The sequence below is a fragment of the Chiloscyllium plagiosum genome, unplaced genomic scaffold (genome assembly GCF_037043375.1).
Source record: "Chiloscyllium plagiosum isolate Xiang-an unplaced genomic scaffold, Cpla_swu_hap1 HiC_scaffold_45, whole genome shotgun sequence".
In the NCBI taxonomy this organism is placed as follows: Eukaryota; Metazoa; Chordata; class Chondrichthyes; order Orectolobiformes; family Hemiscylliidae; genus Chiloscyllium; species Chiloscyllium plagiosum.
In genome coordinates, this window is record NW_028270183.1 from 39,476,741 (window position 1) to 39,494,894 (window position 18,154).

The following is an 18,154-nucleotide window of genomic DNA, read 5'->3' on the forward strand; positions in this document are numbered from 1 at the left end:
CTGCGTCCTGTTCCAATTACAGTTGGCAGTGCATTGGATTCCGGTATCACTGGGCACTGTGTCACATTTTGTCACACTGGACACTGTCCTGTTCCGGTCACACTGGGTACTGTGTCCAGTTCCTCTCACACTGGGCACTGTATCCAGTTCCAGTCAACCTGGGAACTGGGTCCAGTTTCAGTGACATTGGGCACTGTGTCCAGTTCTCCTCCTGTTTCGGTCACAGTCTCAGTCATGCTGGGCACCATGTCCAGTTCCTCTCACACTGGGCACTGTGTCCACTTCTCTGCACACTGGGCACCATGTCCAATTCTGGTCACACTGGAAACTGTGTCCAGTTCCAGCAACACTGGGCACTGTGTCCAGTTCTTGTCATACTGGGCACTGCATCCAATTCCTCTCACACACTGCACCATGTTCATTTCCGGTCACACTGGGCATGGTATCTGGTTTCTCTCACACTGTGCACTGTTCCCATTTCCAGTTACACTGGGCACCGCGTCCAGTTCTGGTCAGACTGGGCACCGTGTCCACTTCCGCTGACACTGGGCACTGTGTCCGGTTCCAGTCATAATGGGCACTGTGTCGAATTCTGGTCACACTGGGCACTGTGTTCAGTTAAGATTATACTGGGAACTGGCTCCAGTTTTAGTGACACTGGGCAGCCTTTCTATTTCTGGTCACACTGAGTGCTGTGTTCAGTTCCAGTCACAGTGGTCACTGTGTCCAGTTCCTCTCCAGGTTTGGTCACACTGGGGAGCGAGTCCAGTCTCAGTCATGCTGTACACCATATCCAGTTCCTCTCACATTGGGCACTATGTCCAGTTCCTCTCACATTGGGCACTATGTCCAGGTCCGGTCACACTGGGCACTGGGTCCTGTTCTGGTCACACTGGGCACTATGTCCAGTTCCTGTCACACTGGGCACTGTGTCCAGTTCTGGTCACACTGGGCACTGTATCCAGTTCCGGTCACAGTTGGCACTGCGTCCAGTTGTGGTCACACTGTGCATTGTGTCCAGTTCCCCTCACACTGGGCACCATGTCGAGTTCTGGTCACGCTGGAAGCTGTGTCCAGTTCTGGTCACACTGGGCACTGTGTATATTTCCAGTCACACTGGGCGCCGTGTCCACTTCCCCTCACACTGGGCACTGTGTCGAGTTCCAATAACACTGGGCACTGTGTCCACTTCCCCACACACTGGGCACCATGTCCAGTTCTGGTCACACTGGAAGCTGTGTCCAGTTCTGGTCACACTGGGCACTGCGTCCAGTTCCAGCAACACTGGGCACCATGTCCAGATCTGGTCAAACTGCACACTGTGTCCAGCTCCTATTGTACTGGTCACCGTGTCCAGTTCCTCTAACACTGGGCACTGTGTCCAGTTTGAGTGACACTGAGCACTGCATCCAATTCCTCTCACACTCTGCACCATGTCCATTTCCGGTCACACTGGGCATGGTGTCTGGTTTCTCTCACACTGCGCACTGTTTCCAGTTCCAGTTACACTGGGCACCGTGTCCAGTTCTGGTCACACTGGACACTGTGTCCAGTTCCCTTCACAATGGGCAATATGTCCAGTGTGGTCATGGTGTAAATCGTGCCCAGTTCCTCTAACACTGAGTATTGTGTCATTTTCCGGTCACACTCGGCGTGGTGTCCAGTTCCGATCACTGTTGGCACCACTTCGTGTTCCAGTCACATTGGGCACATTGCCATGTTCATGTCACACTGGACACTGTGTCCAGTTCGTGTCACACTGGGCACTGTGTCCAGTTCTGATTACAGTTGCCACCGCATAGGAATCCAGTCACGTTGGGCACCATGTAGAGTTCCAGTCACACTGGGAACTGGGATCAACTTTAGTGACACCGGGCACTATGTCCTTTTCCAGTCACAGTGGGCACCATGTCCATTTCTGGTCACACTGAATGTTGTGTCCAATCCGAGTTACAGTGGTCACTGTGTCCAGTTCCCCTCCAGTTTCGGTCACTTTGGGCAGCGGGTCTAGTCCCAATCATGCTGGACACTCTGTCCAGTTCCGGTCACACTGGGCACTATGTTCAGTTCCTGTCACACTGGGCACGATGTCCAGTTCCTCTCGCCCTGGGTACTGTGTCCAGTTCCTCTCATACTGGGCACTGTGTCCACTTCCCCGCACACTGGGCACCATGTCCAGTTCTGGTCGCACTGGAAACTGTGTCCAGTTCCTCCAACACTGAGTATTATGTCCAGCTCTGGTCGCACTGGACACTACGTCCTGTTCCAATTACAGTTGGCAGTGCATTGGATTCCGGTATCACTGGGCACCGTGTCACATTTTGTCACACTGGACACTGTCCTGTTCTGGTCACACTGGGCACTGTATCCAGTTCCAGTCATCCTGGGCACTGTATCCAATTCCAGTCAACCTGGGAACTGGGTCCAGTTTCAGTGACATTGGGCACTGTGTGCAGTTCCCGTCACAGTTTTCACTGTGTCCAGTTCTCCTCCAGTTTTGGTCACAGTCTCAGTCATGCTTGGCACCATGTCCAGTTCCTCTCACACTGGGCACTATGTCCAGTTCCCCTCACACTGGGCACTGTGTCCAGTTCTGGTCACACTGGGCACTCTGTCCAGTTCTGGTCACACTGGGCACTGTGTCCAGTTCTGGTCACACTGGGCACTGTGTTGAGTTCCCCTCACCCTGGAGACTATGTCCAGTTCTCCTCACATTGGGCACTGTGTCCAGTTCCAGTGACACTGGGCACCATGTCCACTTCTGGTCACACTGGACACTGTGTCCAGTTCCCTTCACAATGGGCACCATGTCCAGTGTGGTCATGGTGTAAATCGTGCCCAGTTCCTCTAACACTGAGTATTGTGTCAATTTCCGGTCACACTGGGCGTGGTGTCCAGTTCCGATCACTGTTGGCACCACTTCGTGTTCCAGTCACATTGGGCACATTGCCGTGTTCATGTCACACTGGACACTGTGTCCAGTTCGTGTCACACTGGGCACTGTGTCCAGTTCTGATTACAGTTGGCCACCGCATAGGAATCCAGTCACGTTGGGCACACTGGACACTGCGTCCTGTTCCAATTACAGTTGGCAGTGCATTGGATTCTGGTATCACTGTGTCACATTTTGTCACACTGGACACTGTCCTGTTCCGGTCACACTGGGCACTGTGTCCAGTTCCTCTCACACTGGGCACTGTATCCAGTTCCAGTCACCCTGGGCACTGTATCCAATTCCAGACAACCTGGGAACTGGGTCCAGTTTCAGTGACATTGAGCACCATGTCCAGTTCCAGTCACAGTGTTCACTGTGTCCAGTTCTCCTCCAGCTTCGGTCACAGTCTCAGTCATGCTGGGCACCATGTCCAGTTCCCCTCACACTGGGCACTGTGTCCAGTTCCGGTCACACTGGGCACTGTGTTGAGTTCCCCTCACACTGGACACTATGTCCAGTTCTCCTCACATTGGGCACTGTGTCCAGTTCCGGTCACACTGGGCACCGTGTCCAGTTCCGGTCACACTGGGCACTGTGTCCAGTTCTTGTCACACTGGGCACCATGGCCAGTTCCGGTCACATTGGGCACCATGTCCAGTTCTTTTCCTACTGGGCACTGTGTCCAGTTTCTCTCATAATGGGCACTGTGTCCAGATCCTCTCACTCTAGTCTCTGTGTCTAGTTCTGGCCATGCTGCGCACCATGTCCGGTTCCTCTCACACTGCACACCATGTCCTGTTCCTCTCACACTGGGCACTGTGTCCAGTTCCCCTAACACTGCGCACCATGTCCTGTTCTGGTCAAACTGGGCACTGTGTCCTGTTTCTCTCACACTGGGCATTGTGTCCAGTTCCCCTCACACTGCACACCATGTCCTGTTCTTGTCACACTGGGCACTGTGTTCAGTTCTGAGTGCACTGGGCATCATGCCCAGTTCCTCGAACACTCAGTATTGTGTTCAGTTCCGATCACACTGGGCACTGTGTCTATTTCCAGTCACACTGGGTACCGTGTCCAGTTCCCCTCACACTGGGCACACTGTCTAGTTCCTCTCACACTGGGTACCGTGTCAAGCTCCAGTAGCACTGGGCACTGTATCCAGTTCCTCTCACACTGGGCACTGTGTCCAGTTCCTCTCACACTGGGCACTGTATCCAGTTCCTGTCATCCTGGGCACTGTGTCCCGTTCTGGTCACACTGGGCACTTTGTCCAGTTCTGGTCACACTGGGCACTGTGTCCAGTTGTGGTCACACTGGGCACCATGTCCAGTTCCCCTCACACTGCACACCTTGTCCTGTTATGGTCACACTGAGCACTGCCTCCAGTTCTTGTCACACTGGGCGCGGTGTTCAGTTCTTAATACACTGGGCATCATGCCCACTTCCTCGAACACTGAGTATTGTGTCCAGTTCTTGTCACACTGGGCATGTGTTCAGTTCTGATTACACTGGGCATCATGCCCAGTTCCGGTCACACTGGGCACTGTGTACCACTTCCCCGCACACTCGGCACAATGTCCAGTTCTGGTCAAACTGCGCACCGTGTCCAGTTCCTGTTGTACTGGTCACCGTGTCCAGTTCCTCTAACACTGGGCACTGTGTCCAGTTTAGGTGACACTGGGCACTGCATCCAATTCCTCTCACACTCTGCACCATGTCCATTTCCAGCCACACTGGGCATGGTGTCTGGTTTCTCTCACACTGTGCACTGTTCCCATTTCCAGTTACACTGGGCACTGTGTCCAGTTCTGGTCAGACTGGGCACCTTGTCCACTTCCGCTCACACTGGGCACTATGCCCATTTCCTCTCACACTGGATACGATGTCTGCTTCCTCTCACACTGGGCACTGTGTCCAGTTCCAGTCATAATGGGCACTCTGTCAAATTCCGGTCACACTGGGCACTGTGTTCAGTTCAGATTATACTGGGAACTGGGTCCAGTTTTAGTGAGAATCGACGTTTCGGGCATAAGCCCTTCTTTCCTGAAGAAACGTCGATTCTCCTGTTCCTTGGATCCTGCCTGACCTGCTGCGCTTTTGCAGCAACACATTTTCAGCTCTGATCTCCAGCATCTGCAGCCCTCACTTTCTCCTCCAGTTTTAGTGACACTGGGCACCCTGTCTATTTCTGGTCACACTGAGTGCTGTGTTCAGTGGCAGTCACAGTGGTCACTGTGTCCAGTTCCTCTCCAGGTTTGGTCACACTGGGAACGAGTCCAGTCTCAGTCATGCTGGCCACCATATCCAGTTCCTCTCACACTGGGCACTGTGTCCAGTTCCGGTCACACTGGGCACTGGGTCCTGTTATGGTCACACTGGGTACTGTGTCCAGTTCCGGTCACACTGGGCACTGGGTCCTGTTCTGGTCACACTGGGCACTGTGTCCAGTTCCGGTCACACTGGGCACTGGGTCCTGTTCTGGTCACACTGGGGAATATGTCCAGTTCCTCTCACACTGGGCACTCTGTCCAGTTCTGGTCACACTGGGCACTGTGTCCTGTTTCCCTCACACTGCGCACTCTGTCCAGTTCTGGTCACACTGGGCACTGTGTCCAGTTCTGGTCACACTGGGCAATATGTCCAATTCCTCTCACACTGGGCACTCTGTCCAGTTCTGGTCACACTGGGCACTGTGTCCTGTTTCTCTCACACTGTGTCCAGTTCTGGTCACACTGGGTACTGTGTCCAGTTCCGGTCACACTGGGCACTCTGTCCAGTTCTGGTCACACTGGGCACTGTGTCCTGTTTCTCTCACACTGGGCACTCTGTCCAGTTCTGGTCACACTGGGCACTGTGTCCAGTTCTGGTCACACTGGGCACTCTGTCCAGTTCTGGTCACACTGGGCACTGTGTCCTGTTTCAATTACAGTTGGCACCGCATCGGATTACAGTCATATTGGGCACCATGTAGAGTTCCAGTCACACTAGATACTCTGTCCTGTTCCAGTCACATGGGGAACTGGGTCCAGTTTCAGTGACATTGGGCACTATGTCCTTTTCCCATCACAGTGGGCACCATGTCCAGTTCTGGTCACACTGAGTGTTGTGTCCAGTTCTAGTCACAGTGGTCACTGTATTCAATCCCCTCCAGTTTTGGTCACACTGGCCAGCGAGTCCCGTCCCAATCATGCTGGTTACCATGTCCAATTCATCTCACACTGGGCACTGTGTCCAGTTCTGGTCACACTGAGCACCATGTCCATTTTCGGTCACCCTGGGAAATGCGTCCAGCTCCCATCACACTAGGCACCATGTCACGTTCCAGTCACAATGGGCATGTGTCCACTTTGTCGCACGGTGTCCAGTTCTGGTTACACTTGGCACCGTGTCCAGTTCCTCTCATACTGGTCACCGTGTCCATTTCCTCTAACACTGAGTATTGTGTCCAGTTTCAGTGACACTGGGCACCGCGTCCAATTCCTCTCATACTCTGTACTATATCCATTTCTGGTCACACTGGGCACTCTGTCTGGTTTCTCTCATACTGTGCACCGTTTCCAGTTCCAGTCACACTGGAAACTGTGTCCAGTTTTGATCACACTGGGCAGTGTGTCCTGTTTCTCTCACACTGGGCACTGTGTCCTGTTTCCCTCACCCTGGACACGATGTCCGATTCCTCTCATATTGGGTACTTTGTCGAGTTCCGTTCACACTGGGCACTGTGTCCACTTCCTCGCGCACTGTGCACCGTGTCCAGTCCCAGTCACACTGGGCACCAATGTCCAGTTCCTATCACACTGGGCACCATGTCCAGTTCCTGTCACACTGGAGACTGTGTCCAGTTCCCCTCACAATGGGCACTGTGTCCAGTTCCCCTCACAATGGGCACTGTGCCCAGTTCCTGTCACAATGGGCACTGTGTCCAGTTCCCCTCACATTAGGCACTGTGTCCAGTTCCTCTCACAGTGGGAACTATGTCCAGTTCCTCTCACCGTGGGCACCATGTCCAGTTCCAGTTACACTGGACACTCTGATCAGTTCCTCTCATACTGAGCATTGTGTCCATTTCTGGTCATACTGGGCACTGCGTCCTGTTTCGATTACAGTTGGCAGTGCATTGGATTCTGGTGGCACTGGGCACCATGTTGTGTTCCTGTCACACTGGGCACTGTGTCCAGTTCCTCTCACACTGGGCACTGTGTCCAGTTCTGGTCACACTGGGCACTGTGTCCTGTTCCGGTCACACTGGGCACTCTGTCCAGTTCTGGTCACACTGGGCACTGTGTCCTGTTTCAATTACAGTTGGCACCGCATCGGATTCCAGTCATATTGGGCATCATGTAGAGTTCCAGTCACACGAGGTACTCTGTCCTGTTCCAGTCACATGGGGAACTGGGTCCAGTTTCAGTGACACTGGGCACTATGTCCTTTTCCCGTCACAGTGGGCACCATGTCCAGTTCTGGTCACACTGAGTGTTGTGTCCAGTTCTAGTCACAGTGGTCACTATATCCAATCCCCTCCAGTTTTGGTCACACTGGCCAGTGAGTCCCGTCCCAATCATGCTGGTTACCATGTCCAGTTCATCTCACACTGGGCACTGTGTTCAGTTCTGGTCACACTGGGCACCATGTCCATTTTCGGTCACCCTGGGTATTGTGTCCAGTTCCCATCACACTAGGCACCATGTCACATTCCAGTCACAATGGGTATGTGTCCACTTTGTCGCACGGTGTCCAGTTCTGGTTACACTTGGCACCATGTCAGGTGTTAGAATTAGAGGTAGGTGAGCACCTTGGGGATAGTGACCATAATTCGGTGATTTTTACTCTCGTGATGGAGAGGGATAAGTGTGTACTACAGGGCAAGAGTTATAGCTGGGGTCAGGGAAATTATGATGCGGTGAGGCATGACTTAGGATGTGTGGCTTGGAAAAGTAGACTCCAAGGCAAGAGTGTAAATGATATGTGGAGCTTGTTCAAGGAGCAACTATTGAGTGTCCTTGATAATTATGTACCTGTCAGGCAGGGAGGAAAGGGTCGTGCGAGGGAGCCGTGGTTTAATAAGGAATTGGAATCCCTTGTTAAATGGAAGAGGGCGGCCTATCTCAAGATGAGACGTGAAGGTTCAATTGGGGCGATTGAGAGTTATAGGGTAGCCAGGAAGGACCTGAAGAGAGAGCTAAGAGCAGCAAGGAGGGGACATGAAAGGTCCTTAGTCGGTAGGATTAGGGAAAACCCTAAGGCTTTCTATAGGTATGTTAGGAATAAAAGAATGACTAGGGTAGGAATAGGTCCAGTCAAGGATAGTAGTGGGAAGTTGCGTGTGGAGGCGGAAGAGATTGGGGAGACACTGAATGAATACTTTTCTTCAGTATTTACTCAGGAACAGGGCATTGTCGTCGATGTGAATACTGAGTCACAAATAAGTAGAATGGATGGCTTTGAGGTATGTAGAGAAGAGGTGTTGGAAATCCTGGAAAAGGTGAAAATAGATAAGTCCCCTGGGCCTGATGGCATTTATCCTAGGATTCTCTGGGAAGCAAGGGAGGAGATTGCAGAGCCATTGGCCTTGATTTTTATGTCCTCTTTGTCTACAGGAGTAGTGCCAGAAGACTGGAGGATAGCAAATGTGGTTCTCTTGTTCAAAAAGGGGAGTAGGGATAACCCTAGTAACTATAGGCCGGTGAGTCTCACTTCTGTTGTGGGCAAAGTCTTAGAGAGAATTGTAAGGGATAGGATTTATGCACATCTGGATAGGAATAATGTGATCAAGGATAGTCAGCATGGTTTTGTGAAGGGCAGGTCGTGCCTCACAAACCTTATTGAATTCTTTGAAAAGGTGACGAAGGAGGTTGATGAGGGGAAAGCGGTAAATGTGGTATATATGGATTTTAGTAAGGCGTTTGATAAGGTTCCCCATGGTAGGCTACTGCAGAAAATACGGAGATATGGCATTGAGGGTGAGTTGGAGGTTTGGATTAGGAATTGGCTGGATGGAAGAAGACAGAGGGTAGTAGTTGATGGCAAAGTTTCTTCATGGAGTGCCGTCACTAGCGGTGTTCCGCAAGGATCTGTTTTGGGACCATTGCTGTTTGTCATTTTTATAAATGACCTGGAAGAGGGGTTAGAAGGTTGGGTGAGCAAGTTTGCGGATGATACGAAAGTCGGAGGAGTTGTTGACAGTGAGGAAGGATGTGGCAGGTTACAGCAGGATATAGAGAAGCTGCAGAGCTGGGCAGAAAGGTGGCAAATGGAATTCAATGTAGCTAAGTGTGAGGTGATTCACTTTGGTAAGGGTAATAAAAAGATGGGGTTCTGGGCTAATGGTCGGATACTTGGTAGTGTGGATGAGCAGAGGGATCTTGGTGTCCATGTACACAGATCTCTGAAAGTTGCCACCCAGGTAAATAGTGCGGTGAGGAAGGCATATGGCGTACTGGCTTTTATTGGTAGAGGAATTGAGTTCCGGAGTCCTGAGGTCATGATGCAGTTGTATAAGACTCTGGTGCGGCCGCATCTGGAATATTGTGTGCAGTTTTGGTCGCCATACTATAGGAAGGATGTGGAGGCACTGGAACGGGTGCAGAGGAGGTTTACCAGGATGTTGCCTGGTATGGAAGGAAGATCGTATGAGGAAAGACTGAGACACTTGGGGCTGTTTTCATTAGAGAAAAGAAGGTTTAGGGGTGACTTGATTGAGGTGTACAAGATGATTAGGGGGTTAGATAGGGTTGACAGTGTGAACCTTTTCCCGCGTATGGAGTCGGGTATTACAAGGGGGCATAGCTTTAAATTAAGGGGGGGTAGATATAGGACTGAAGTTAGGGGTAGGTTCTTCACTCAGCGAGTCGTAAGTTCATGGAATGCCCTGCCAGTAGCAGTGGTGGACTCTCCCTCTTTATGGGCATTTAAGCGGGCATTGGATAGGTATATGGAGGATAGTGGGTTAGTATAGGTTAGGTGGGCTTGGATCGGCGCAACATCGAGGGCCCAAAGGGCCTGTACTGCGCTGTATTCTTCTATGTTCTATCTATGTTCTATGTTCTATGTCCAGTTCCTCTCATACTGGTCACCGTGTCCATTTCCTCTAACACTGAGTATTGTGTCTAGTTTCAGTGACACTGGGCACCGCGTCCAATTCCTCTCATACTCTGTACTATGTCCATTTCCGGTCACACTGGGCACTCTGTCTGGTTTCTCTCTCACTGTGCACCGTTTCCAGTTCCAGTCACACTAGAAACTGTGTCCAGTTTTGGTCACACTGGGCAGTGTGTCCTGTTTCTCTCACACTGGGCACTGTGTCCTGTTTCCCTCACCCTGGACACGATGTCCGGTTCCTCTCATATTGGGTACTGTGTCGAGTTCCGTTCACACTGGGCACTGTGTCCACTTCCTCGCGCACTGTGCACCGTGTCCAGTCCCAGTCACACTGGGCACCAATGTCCAGTTCCTGTCACACTGGGCACCATGTCAAGTTCCTGTCACACTGGAGACTGTGTCCAGTTCCCCTCACAATGGGCACTGTGTCCAGTTCCCCTCACAATGGGAACTGTGTCCAGTTCCTCTCACCGTGGGCACCATGTCCAGTTCCAGTTACACTGGACACTCTGTCCACTTCCTCTCATACTGAGCATTGTGTCCATTTCTGGTCATACTGGGCACTGCGTCCTGTTTCGATTGCAGTTGGCAGTGCATTGGATTCTGGTGGCACTGGGCACCATGTTGTGTTCCTGTCACACTGGGCACTGTGTCCAGTTCCTCTCACCCTGGGTACTGTATCCCATTCTAGTCACCCTGGGAACTTGTTCCAGTTTCAGTGACATTGGGCACTGTGTCCAGTTCCAGTCACAGTGTTCACTGTGTCCAGTTCTCCTCCAGTTTCGGTCACAGTCTCAGTCATGCTGGGCATCATGTCCAGTTCCTCTCACACTGGGCACTATTTCCAGTTCCCCTCACACTGGGCACTGTGTCCAGTTCTGGTCACACTGGGCACTCTGTCCAGTTCCCCTCACACCGGGCACTGTGTCCAGTTCCAGTCAGGAGTAAATTACAGCACATGCTGGAATCTGATCTGGAAACAGACTATGCCACAATAAGGTTAGCCTCATGGTGACCATTAAACCACTGTCGATTCATAGAAAAACCCATCTCGTTCATCAATGTCCTTTAAGGAAGGACGTCTGCCAGCCTTACCTGGTCTGGCATGCATGTGCCTTCAGAGCCACAGCAATGTCAGTGAGTTTCAACTGCTCCCTGGATAATTAGAGGTGCTGGCATAGCCAGGGATGACCACACCACATGAGCAAAGACCAAAAGAAATGGCAGCATTAGGCTTCCCAACCCTCTTGGGCTGGCTGGAGCCCCCAGCAATTCAAGATGAATCTGTACGGCATGAGTAAAAGAAGCAGATTGAGGGAAGTCCTGGGGAATGGTTAACAAAAACCAACTGTCTTTTTCTTTCTCACCTTCTTCCTGCACTATACATGGGACCATTCAATACCGGACAGTCAACCTTCACTCACTGGCCTTACAGAGTGTCTTCTTGCCCCTGGACAGTGAGGCTAGAGAGGGTGTATTAGCAAGGGGGAGTGCTCAGACACAGGAGGACATTGTGATGAAAGCTTTCAGGCAGTGTACTGTGCAATTGGTAATCAGTGTGATCTACAGTTCCCCAGAGAGTTACCTTCACATTTACAGGCACAAAGGCAACTCTTTGGTTTTAATCATTGTAAGAATCTCCAGTGTGGGAAAAGGCCATTCAGGCTGTTGTGAGTGAGCTAGCCCTTTAACAGAGCAGTTACATCCCATCACTGTTTGACCATAAAATCATCAACTACTCATCCTCAGGCAACTCCCGTCTGAAATTATTCATGGAATCAGCTTCATGTTGACTGTACTGAGGGAGTTGTTGAAGTGTTCATATCGATGTTATTGAAGGAGAAGCTAGGTAACCATACATGGGATGCAGGCAGGAATGGTTTAAACACACGTACCAACAGATTCCAACAGCTTCTTCCTTGCATAGACCGTTAATGCTGATCTTGCTGTCTGTGCACCTTCTCTGCAGCTGTAACATTATATTGCTCACTCTGTTCTATTGCCTAATGCACCTTGTAATGGTACTGCATGAGAAACAAAATTTTTCAGGTATAAATGACAATAATGAATCAAATTCAAACATTGGTAGTATTAGCTGGGGAAGGTTGAGAGGAAGCTCAAGTGCATTGTAAATGTTAGCATGGACTGGTTGGGCTGAACGGCCTCATTCTGTTTTTGTGTACTCTGTGCAATCTCAACAACTTTCCCCCAGATCTTACATTAACAGTACGAAGTCTGCTTGTTGGTTCACCCACCAGAGGGAATGTGGTCTCTCTATCTGCACACTATCACACTTGTCTTGAACACTTCTAACATTGCTGCTGAAGCCCCCCTGTTCCAATTGAGGGGTAGAGTCCTGACGTTCCCAAACATTGCACACGACTGAAGTGCCTCTTCCCTCATAACATTCTGGTTAATTGCCAGGGGTGTGCTGGGTAACCAGAGGTGTTTGTTGAACTATGTATGTATCTTTACCCAACCATCATGGAGTAAATCCTTCCACTCAAAGACATGTGATTTGATGCCACTTCCTGCAATGTGATGTCACTTCCTGTGACACCCTACACCACATAAACCATTCTGTTCTTTTGCTGAGGGCTTTCTAAACGATGAGGGGTGTGACTAATCTTTCACTGTGTGGTTTGGTATCATGCCAAGTATTTGGGCTCTTTACAGATTGGGCAAGGAAGGCAAGGCCAACAACTGATTTCCAGCTTAAACTTCAAAACAACATTATTGATTGTAAATTATTATTAAATATTACTTGACTTGGTAATCGGAGATCCACCAGGTTCTGTCTTTTCACAGGGATTTCCCAACAAAACTTACAAATGACACATATTTGTCTTGCATACCTCAAAATGGAGCTCCAGCATAGGTAGTGCGTTCAATTCCAAGCAGTATGGACAGGTATATTGGATAGGAAAGGGTCAAATGCAGGCAAATGGGACTAGTTTAGAGTTAGAAACTTGGTCTGCATGAATGAGTTGGACCAAAGGGTCTGTTTTCATATTATATGACTCTATTACCGTTATTTTTTAAGAAGTGATTTTATCCCATCGTGCTATAATGACACTTGGTAAGGAATAAACTATTTTCTTCATGTCCGTGTCTCTCAAGATTTTCCCTCTAGTTCTGGTATGTTCAGTCTTCTTCCAGAGTCCCAACTTCACCCACTCTGTACTGTTTATACTCAAAGATGTGCAACTAAGCGATATCATCGCAAGATGGCTCCAGAGTCCTGAGGCCCTTTGACAAAATCTGTGCCCTAACCTGGTGTTTATACTTTTTCCTTGATTTTTACACCCAGGTTCTTTATTAACCACCTGTAACACTGACATCAGCATGCTGTGGAGACTTTGAGTAGAGAGAATGGAACACGTTGTGCTGTAGAGCTTCATTTCGGAGGTCAGTGCTATGTGTAATAGTGCATGTGTCGGAAGAGTTTTGAGAACCAGGCAACGGTGGTCACTCATTGGTAAGGCATTGGAGATGCAGCAGAGTCTGTGTGCAGAGGCTACAGGCGAAGGGAGCAGTTTCTCGGCACTGCATGATGGATCCTCCCAAGACTCAAACCTCATAACCTAGATTTAGAAACTTGGTCTGCGCGAATGACCAAGGGGTCAGTATTCGCACTGTATGACTCTATAACCTGAATCTTGAATGCTGACCAACAAATCAGTGAGGACGGATCAAACCAAGCTTTCAGGTTTTGTGTAAATGGGTCTCAAGGGCTCTCTGCTCACCCCCACCTTTTGAAATCCTGACAATGCCTGCTAAAGCTGTGTCATATTATTACAGGAACAGGAGTGGGCCATTCAGTCCCTCGAACCTGTCCTGCCTCTTAATGTTGATCAGATTGCAACCTCTAATGCCTACTCCCAATAACTTTTGACCCCATTGCCAGAGGAAGTGGTGGAGGCTGGTGCAATTACAACATGTAAAATGCATCTGGATGGGGACATGAATATGAAGGTTTTAGAGGGATATGGGCCAAATAAGACAAGATGAGGTTAGGATATCTGGTCGGCATAGATGGGCTGGACCAAAGGGTCTGTTTCCATGCTGTACATCTCTATGACTTTAAGTGTACAGATGTTTTCTAAGTATTCTTACAGAGATGTGACACCGCTGGAGAAGGTGGGATGTGAACCTGGCTCTCCTAGCTCAGAGGTAATGACCTTACCGTTACACAAGAACCTTCTATTACGCCTGGTATATCCAAATCGTCTCTCATCCAGTTATCTGTCTACTTCTGCCTTTAGAACATCCAAGGACTCTGCCTTGACCACCTTCTTAGGAAGACAGTTCCATAGACTCTCTAATAATGCTATTGGTTTTTTTAATGACTAGCAGGGAAGCCTATCAGCCTCATCACCATTCAGTCAGTGTCGGCCATTACTCTCCTCACCACTATCTTTGCCATGTTTTGTATTGTCTGCAACTTCGCATTGTGGCTCACTTCACCTCAGTCCAAGTTGTTTATATTAATCCACAAAGGCCATAATAAACATACTCCCCATCTGAAAAATATCCATCCACGCACTTCCTCAGTAGTTGCTTCCTGTTACAGACCCAATTCCCACACCCGTTTTCATTACTGTCCCATTAATTCCACACATTTCCATCTCATCACTCACAGTGAATATCTTCTGAAGGTCCCAAGGGTGATGAAGAAATCTTTTACAAAACTCCAGTCTTTTGTTTTGTTGCATGTTGGAAATCTTAATCAGTTAATAATGCTATTTTACAATCAATACTGTTACCAACATAAATAATTAAATATAGTTAGCACAGCAATGGGAATACCGTGCCTTCCAAGTGTTTCTAGACAATCATGGGTCAAGTTCAGAAAAGGGGCTGCTATGTCTCACAGTTGGGGCTTCACGTTAGACCCACATTCAGTGGAAATATCCTGCAGGATGTCCATTAGATTGTGTAGTGTTGGACTGTGGTACAAGGTGTACCTTTAGCTTTCAGGGTCTTCAGTAATCCTTAGTTACGAGTTACAGTCAGGAATGCTGCTTCCTTTGAAAAACTATCAACCTTGGTGTAACCAAATTAATGCTTTTTCAGGATTCATTGACCAGCTGACTCGAAGTGTTCAGGTATCAGGGTCCTCACATTAAGAGTTAAGCTAGAAACCTTACAAAAGTGCTTCGTTTCGGACTGAGTTGAGGAGGAATTTCTTCACCCAGAGGGTTGTGAATCTGGGGAATTCCCTGCCCAGTGAAGCAGTTCAGGCGACCTCATTGAACATTTTTAAGGCAAACATTTTTGAACAGTGAAAGAATTAAGGAATATGGTGAGAGGGCGGGTAGGTGGAGCTGAGGGCATGAAATGATCAGCCATGAGCTTATTGAATGGCGGAGTGGGCTCAATGGGTCAGGCAGTCTACTCCTGCTTCTGGTTCTTATGTTGTTATTTTTGGCTTCTTTCTCCCTGGATACATACAGAGTTAGAAATGTGTTGCTGGAAAAGCGCAGCAGGTCAGGCAGCATCTAGGGAACAGGAGAATCGACGTTTCGGGCATTAGCCCTTCTTCAGGATGCTGCCTGACCTGCTGCGCTTTTCCAGCAACACATTTCCATCTCTGATCTCCAGCATCTGCAGACCTCACTTTCTCCTACATACAGAGTTCAATGATTTCGTTTATAGAAATTCTGTTTGAGACACAGTGGTGTGTTGGGAACATAGTCCTAGTTATTCTGAGGCATGCAAACTCAGTTGGGTTGCACTCTGCTCATTTCTATCCACATTAATCTCTGTTTGACAGATCGATATTCATTTATTGAACTGAGCAATGAGAGACTTTTCGAATTTGACAGTGGGTTTAATGTAAATTTGTAGTTTAGCACCAACAGCAGTTTCCACCTTGCCCTTCTAACCCAGCCCAGGAGCCAATGGGGAAGAACCCAGCTCTTTTAACAAAAATAAAACTCACCACTAAACTAAGTAGTCATCCAATTAACCCCTTACAGAGACAGGGCAAAAGTGAGGACTGCCGATGCTGGAGGTCAGAGTCAAGATTGGAATGGTGCTGGAAAAGCACATTACAAAGACAGCCCACCTGGAGTGATGTAAATCTAATAAAAATCGGAAAGGGGAACAAATAAGGTGGGGTCTAAATCAGAATAGAGTTGGAGGGGAGATGATGAACCCAGGTGTCTAAATGCTTTGAGGATGCCAGTGCGGGCACCGTCTCTAAGGGAACCTGGGCACAGACATCACTAAAGAACAGGAGGAGGCAACAACCCAGGTCTCGTCTTCTATTTTGGAGGAACCTCTGCCAACTCAACCATTTTGCCGACCAGGGTCAGTGTAACAGCAAAAAAGGTGGGACTGTCCCTATCTCTGAGGCAGAAGGTTCGCGTCCCTTTGTTGCTGTTACACTGACCCTGGTTAGCTACACTTGGTAATTGTTAGCTGTTTAGGTGTTTAATTGGGTGACTGCTTTTCCACCTATTTCTCCCATCACTGTTCCTTAAAGAAATGCAATGAACATCTCCTGCCCGCAATGAGTTCTGGAGCTGCTCCCTTTGACTTGTGAGGAGGGGTTGGATTTATAACACTGACGGGACTGAGCTCTACATTCCAGCTGGGAATTCCAATCCTGGTTCCTGTGGAAAGAGTGGCATGAAATCCATGGTGCAGAATAATTGTGGGAAAACAAGCCACATCCCCCTTTTGTAGAGAGTCTGCTGCCATGATCTGAGATGTCAATGTCCAGGAACACAGCCAGTCATATTGACATCCACTGTGGAAGGGGTAAGTGCAATCAGGTTATTGAGGGGTTAGTGTGCCAGGTAAATGATACTAAGGGTGGGTGGTGTGTGTGTGGGTGTGACGGGGCTGGTGGGTGAGGAGTGACTGGCAACATGGTGGGTGGGGGGGGGGTGTTAATGGAGTCTTGACTTTCAATGCATTGGAGGTTGGAGTAGTGGTCCAATGGCCTTAAGCATTGGGTTTACGTGAGATAAATTTGGAAGGGCAGCTTAAAGGTTATGCAGGACTTATCCCAAGTTTTTAACTGTCTAATGTTTACTTTGTAACTGTCAACTTAACAGAAGTAGAGCTCTCTGAATTCTCTACCATTATGGAGATCTTTCAGAGACTTTCAGACACAGAGGAATTGTCCATCAGATTCGGAGGTTTCTGGGCAATTCCACAGCGATTCTGCAGCATCCAGTCTCTGCTGTTCCAGGGACAATCTGGTCATCAGCGATTTTCACCAGTGATAGACATACGCAAGATAGAACATTGGGCGGTACGGTGGCACAGTGGTTAGCACTGCTGTCTCACAGCACCAGAGACCCGGGTTCAATTCCTGCCTCAGGCGACTGACTGTGTGGAGTTTGCACATTCTCCCCGTGTCTGCGTGGGTTTCCTCCGGGTGCTCCGGTTTCCTTGCACAGTCCAAAGATGTGCAGGTCAGGTGAATTGGCCATGCTAAATTGCCCGTAGTGTTAGGTGAAGGGGAATGGATCTGGGTGGGTTGCTCTTCAGAGGGTCAGTGTGGACTTGTTGGGCCGAAGGGCTTGTTTCCACACTGTAAGTAATCTAATCTAAATTAAAACATAGCTGATACATCTCGAGTGTTTCCAGTGTGTTTGATTTAAATAGAAGTCTAAACGTCTAATTTGAGTTTGAGGATGGTTTAAAATTTCTTGTCCCAGAAACAACTTGGATGTTCTTCTTAGGCTGTATGTTACAATTGACTAATCATTGGCAAGCTATCAGAGAGAGAGAGGGATGGCTCAGAGAATAAGAGGAAAGTAGCATTGCTAGGCTTTGTTTAGAATCATCCGTTAATCTCCAGGAGACTGCTGGGAGCAAATGTAAGAGAAAAAGCACATAAGTATTTGAAAGAAGTGCTGCCTGACCTGCTGGGCATTATCAGCACCTTCTGCTTTTTATTTCAAATTTCCAAACATCCACATTACTCTGTTTTAAATATTAAAATAAATAAATGCTTTTTACTTCATTTGAGCATTTTTTGAAAAGCAAGCAGTTGTGAAACCTATTTGAGAGATGTATTTAAGATTTCAGAATGAAGACATGGGGAGGATGGGAGGAGAGACTTTGTTTTTACACAGTGAGTAGCAACGACATGAAATCTGC

General features: G+C 48.8%; 1 protein-coding gene across 1 annotated transcript in view; it reads right to left on the reverse strand.

Moving 5' to 3' along the window:
- Nucleotides 1-2,017: 2,017 nt before the first annotated feature.
- LOC148136482 (LIM homeobox transcription factor 1-alpha-like) overlaps nucleotides 2,018-18,154 on the reverse strand; it is a 393,292-nt gene continuing 377,155 nt past the window's right edge. Inside the window, exons 7-8 of the mRNA XM_087983350.1 lie at nucleotides 2,714-2,907; nucleotides 2,018-2,260 (exon numbers count right to left, since the gene is read on the reverse strand). Coding sequence (XP_087839476.1) covers nucleotides 2,018-2,260; nucleotides 2,714-2,907 — 437 coding nt within the window. The remainder of the gene's footprint in view (nucleotides 2,261-2,713; nucleotides 2,908-18,154) is intronic.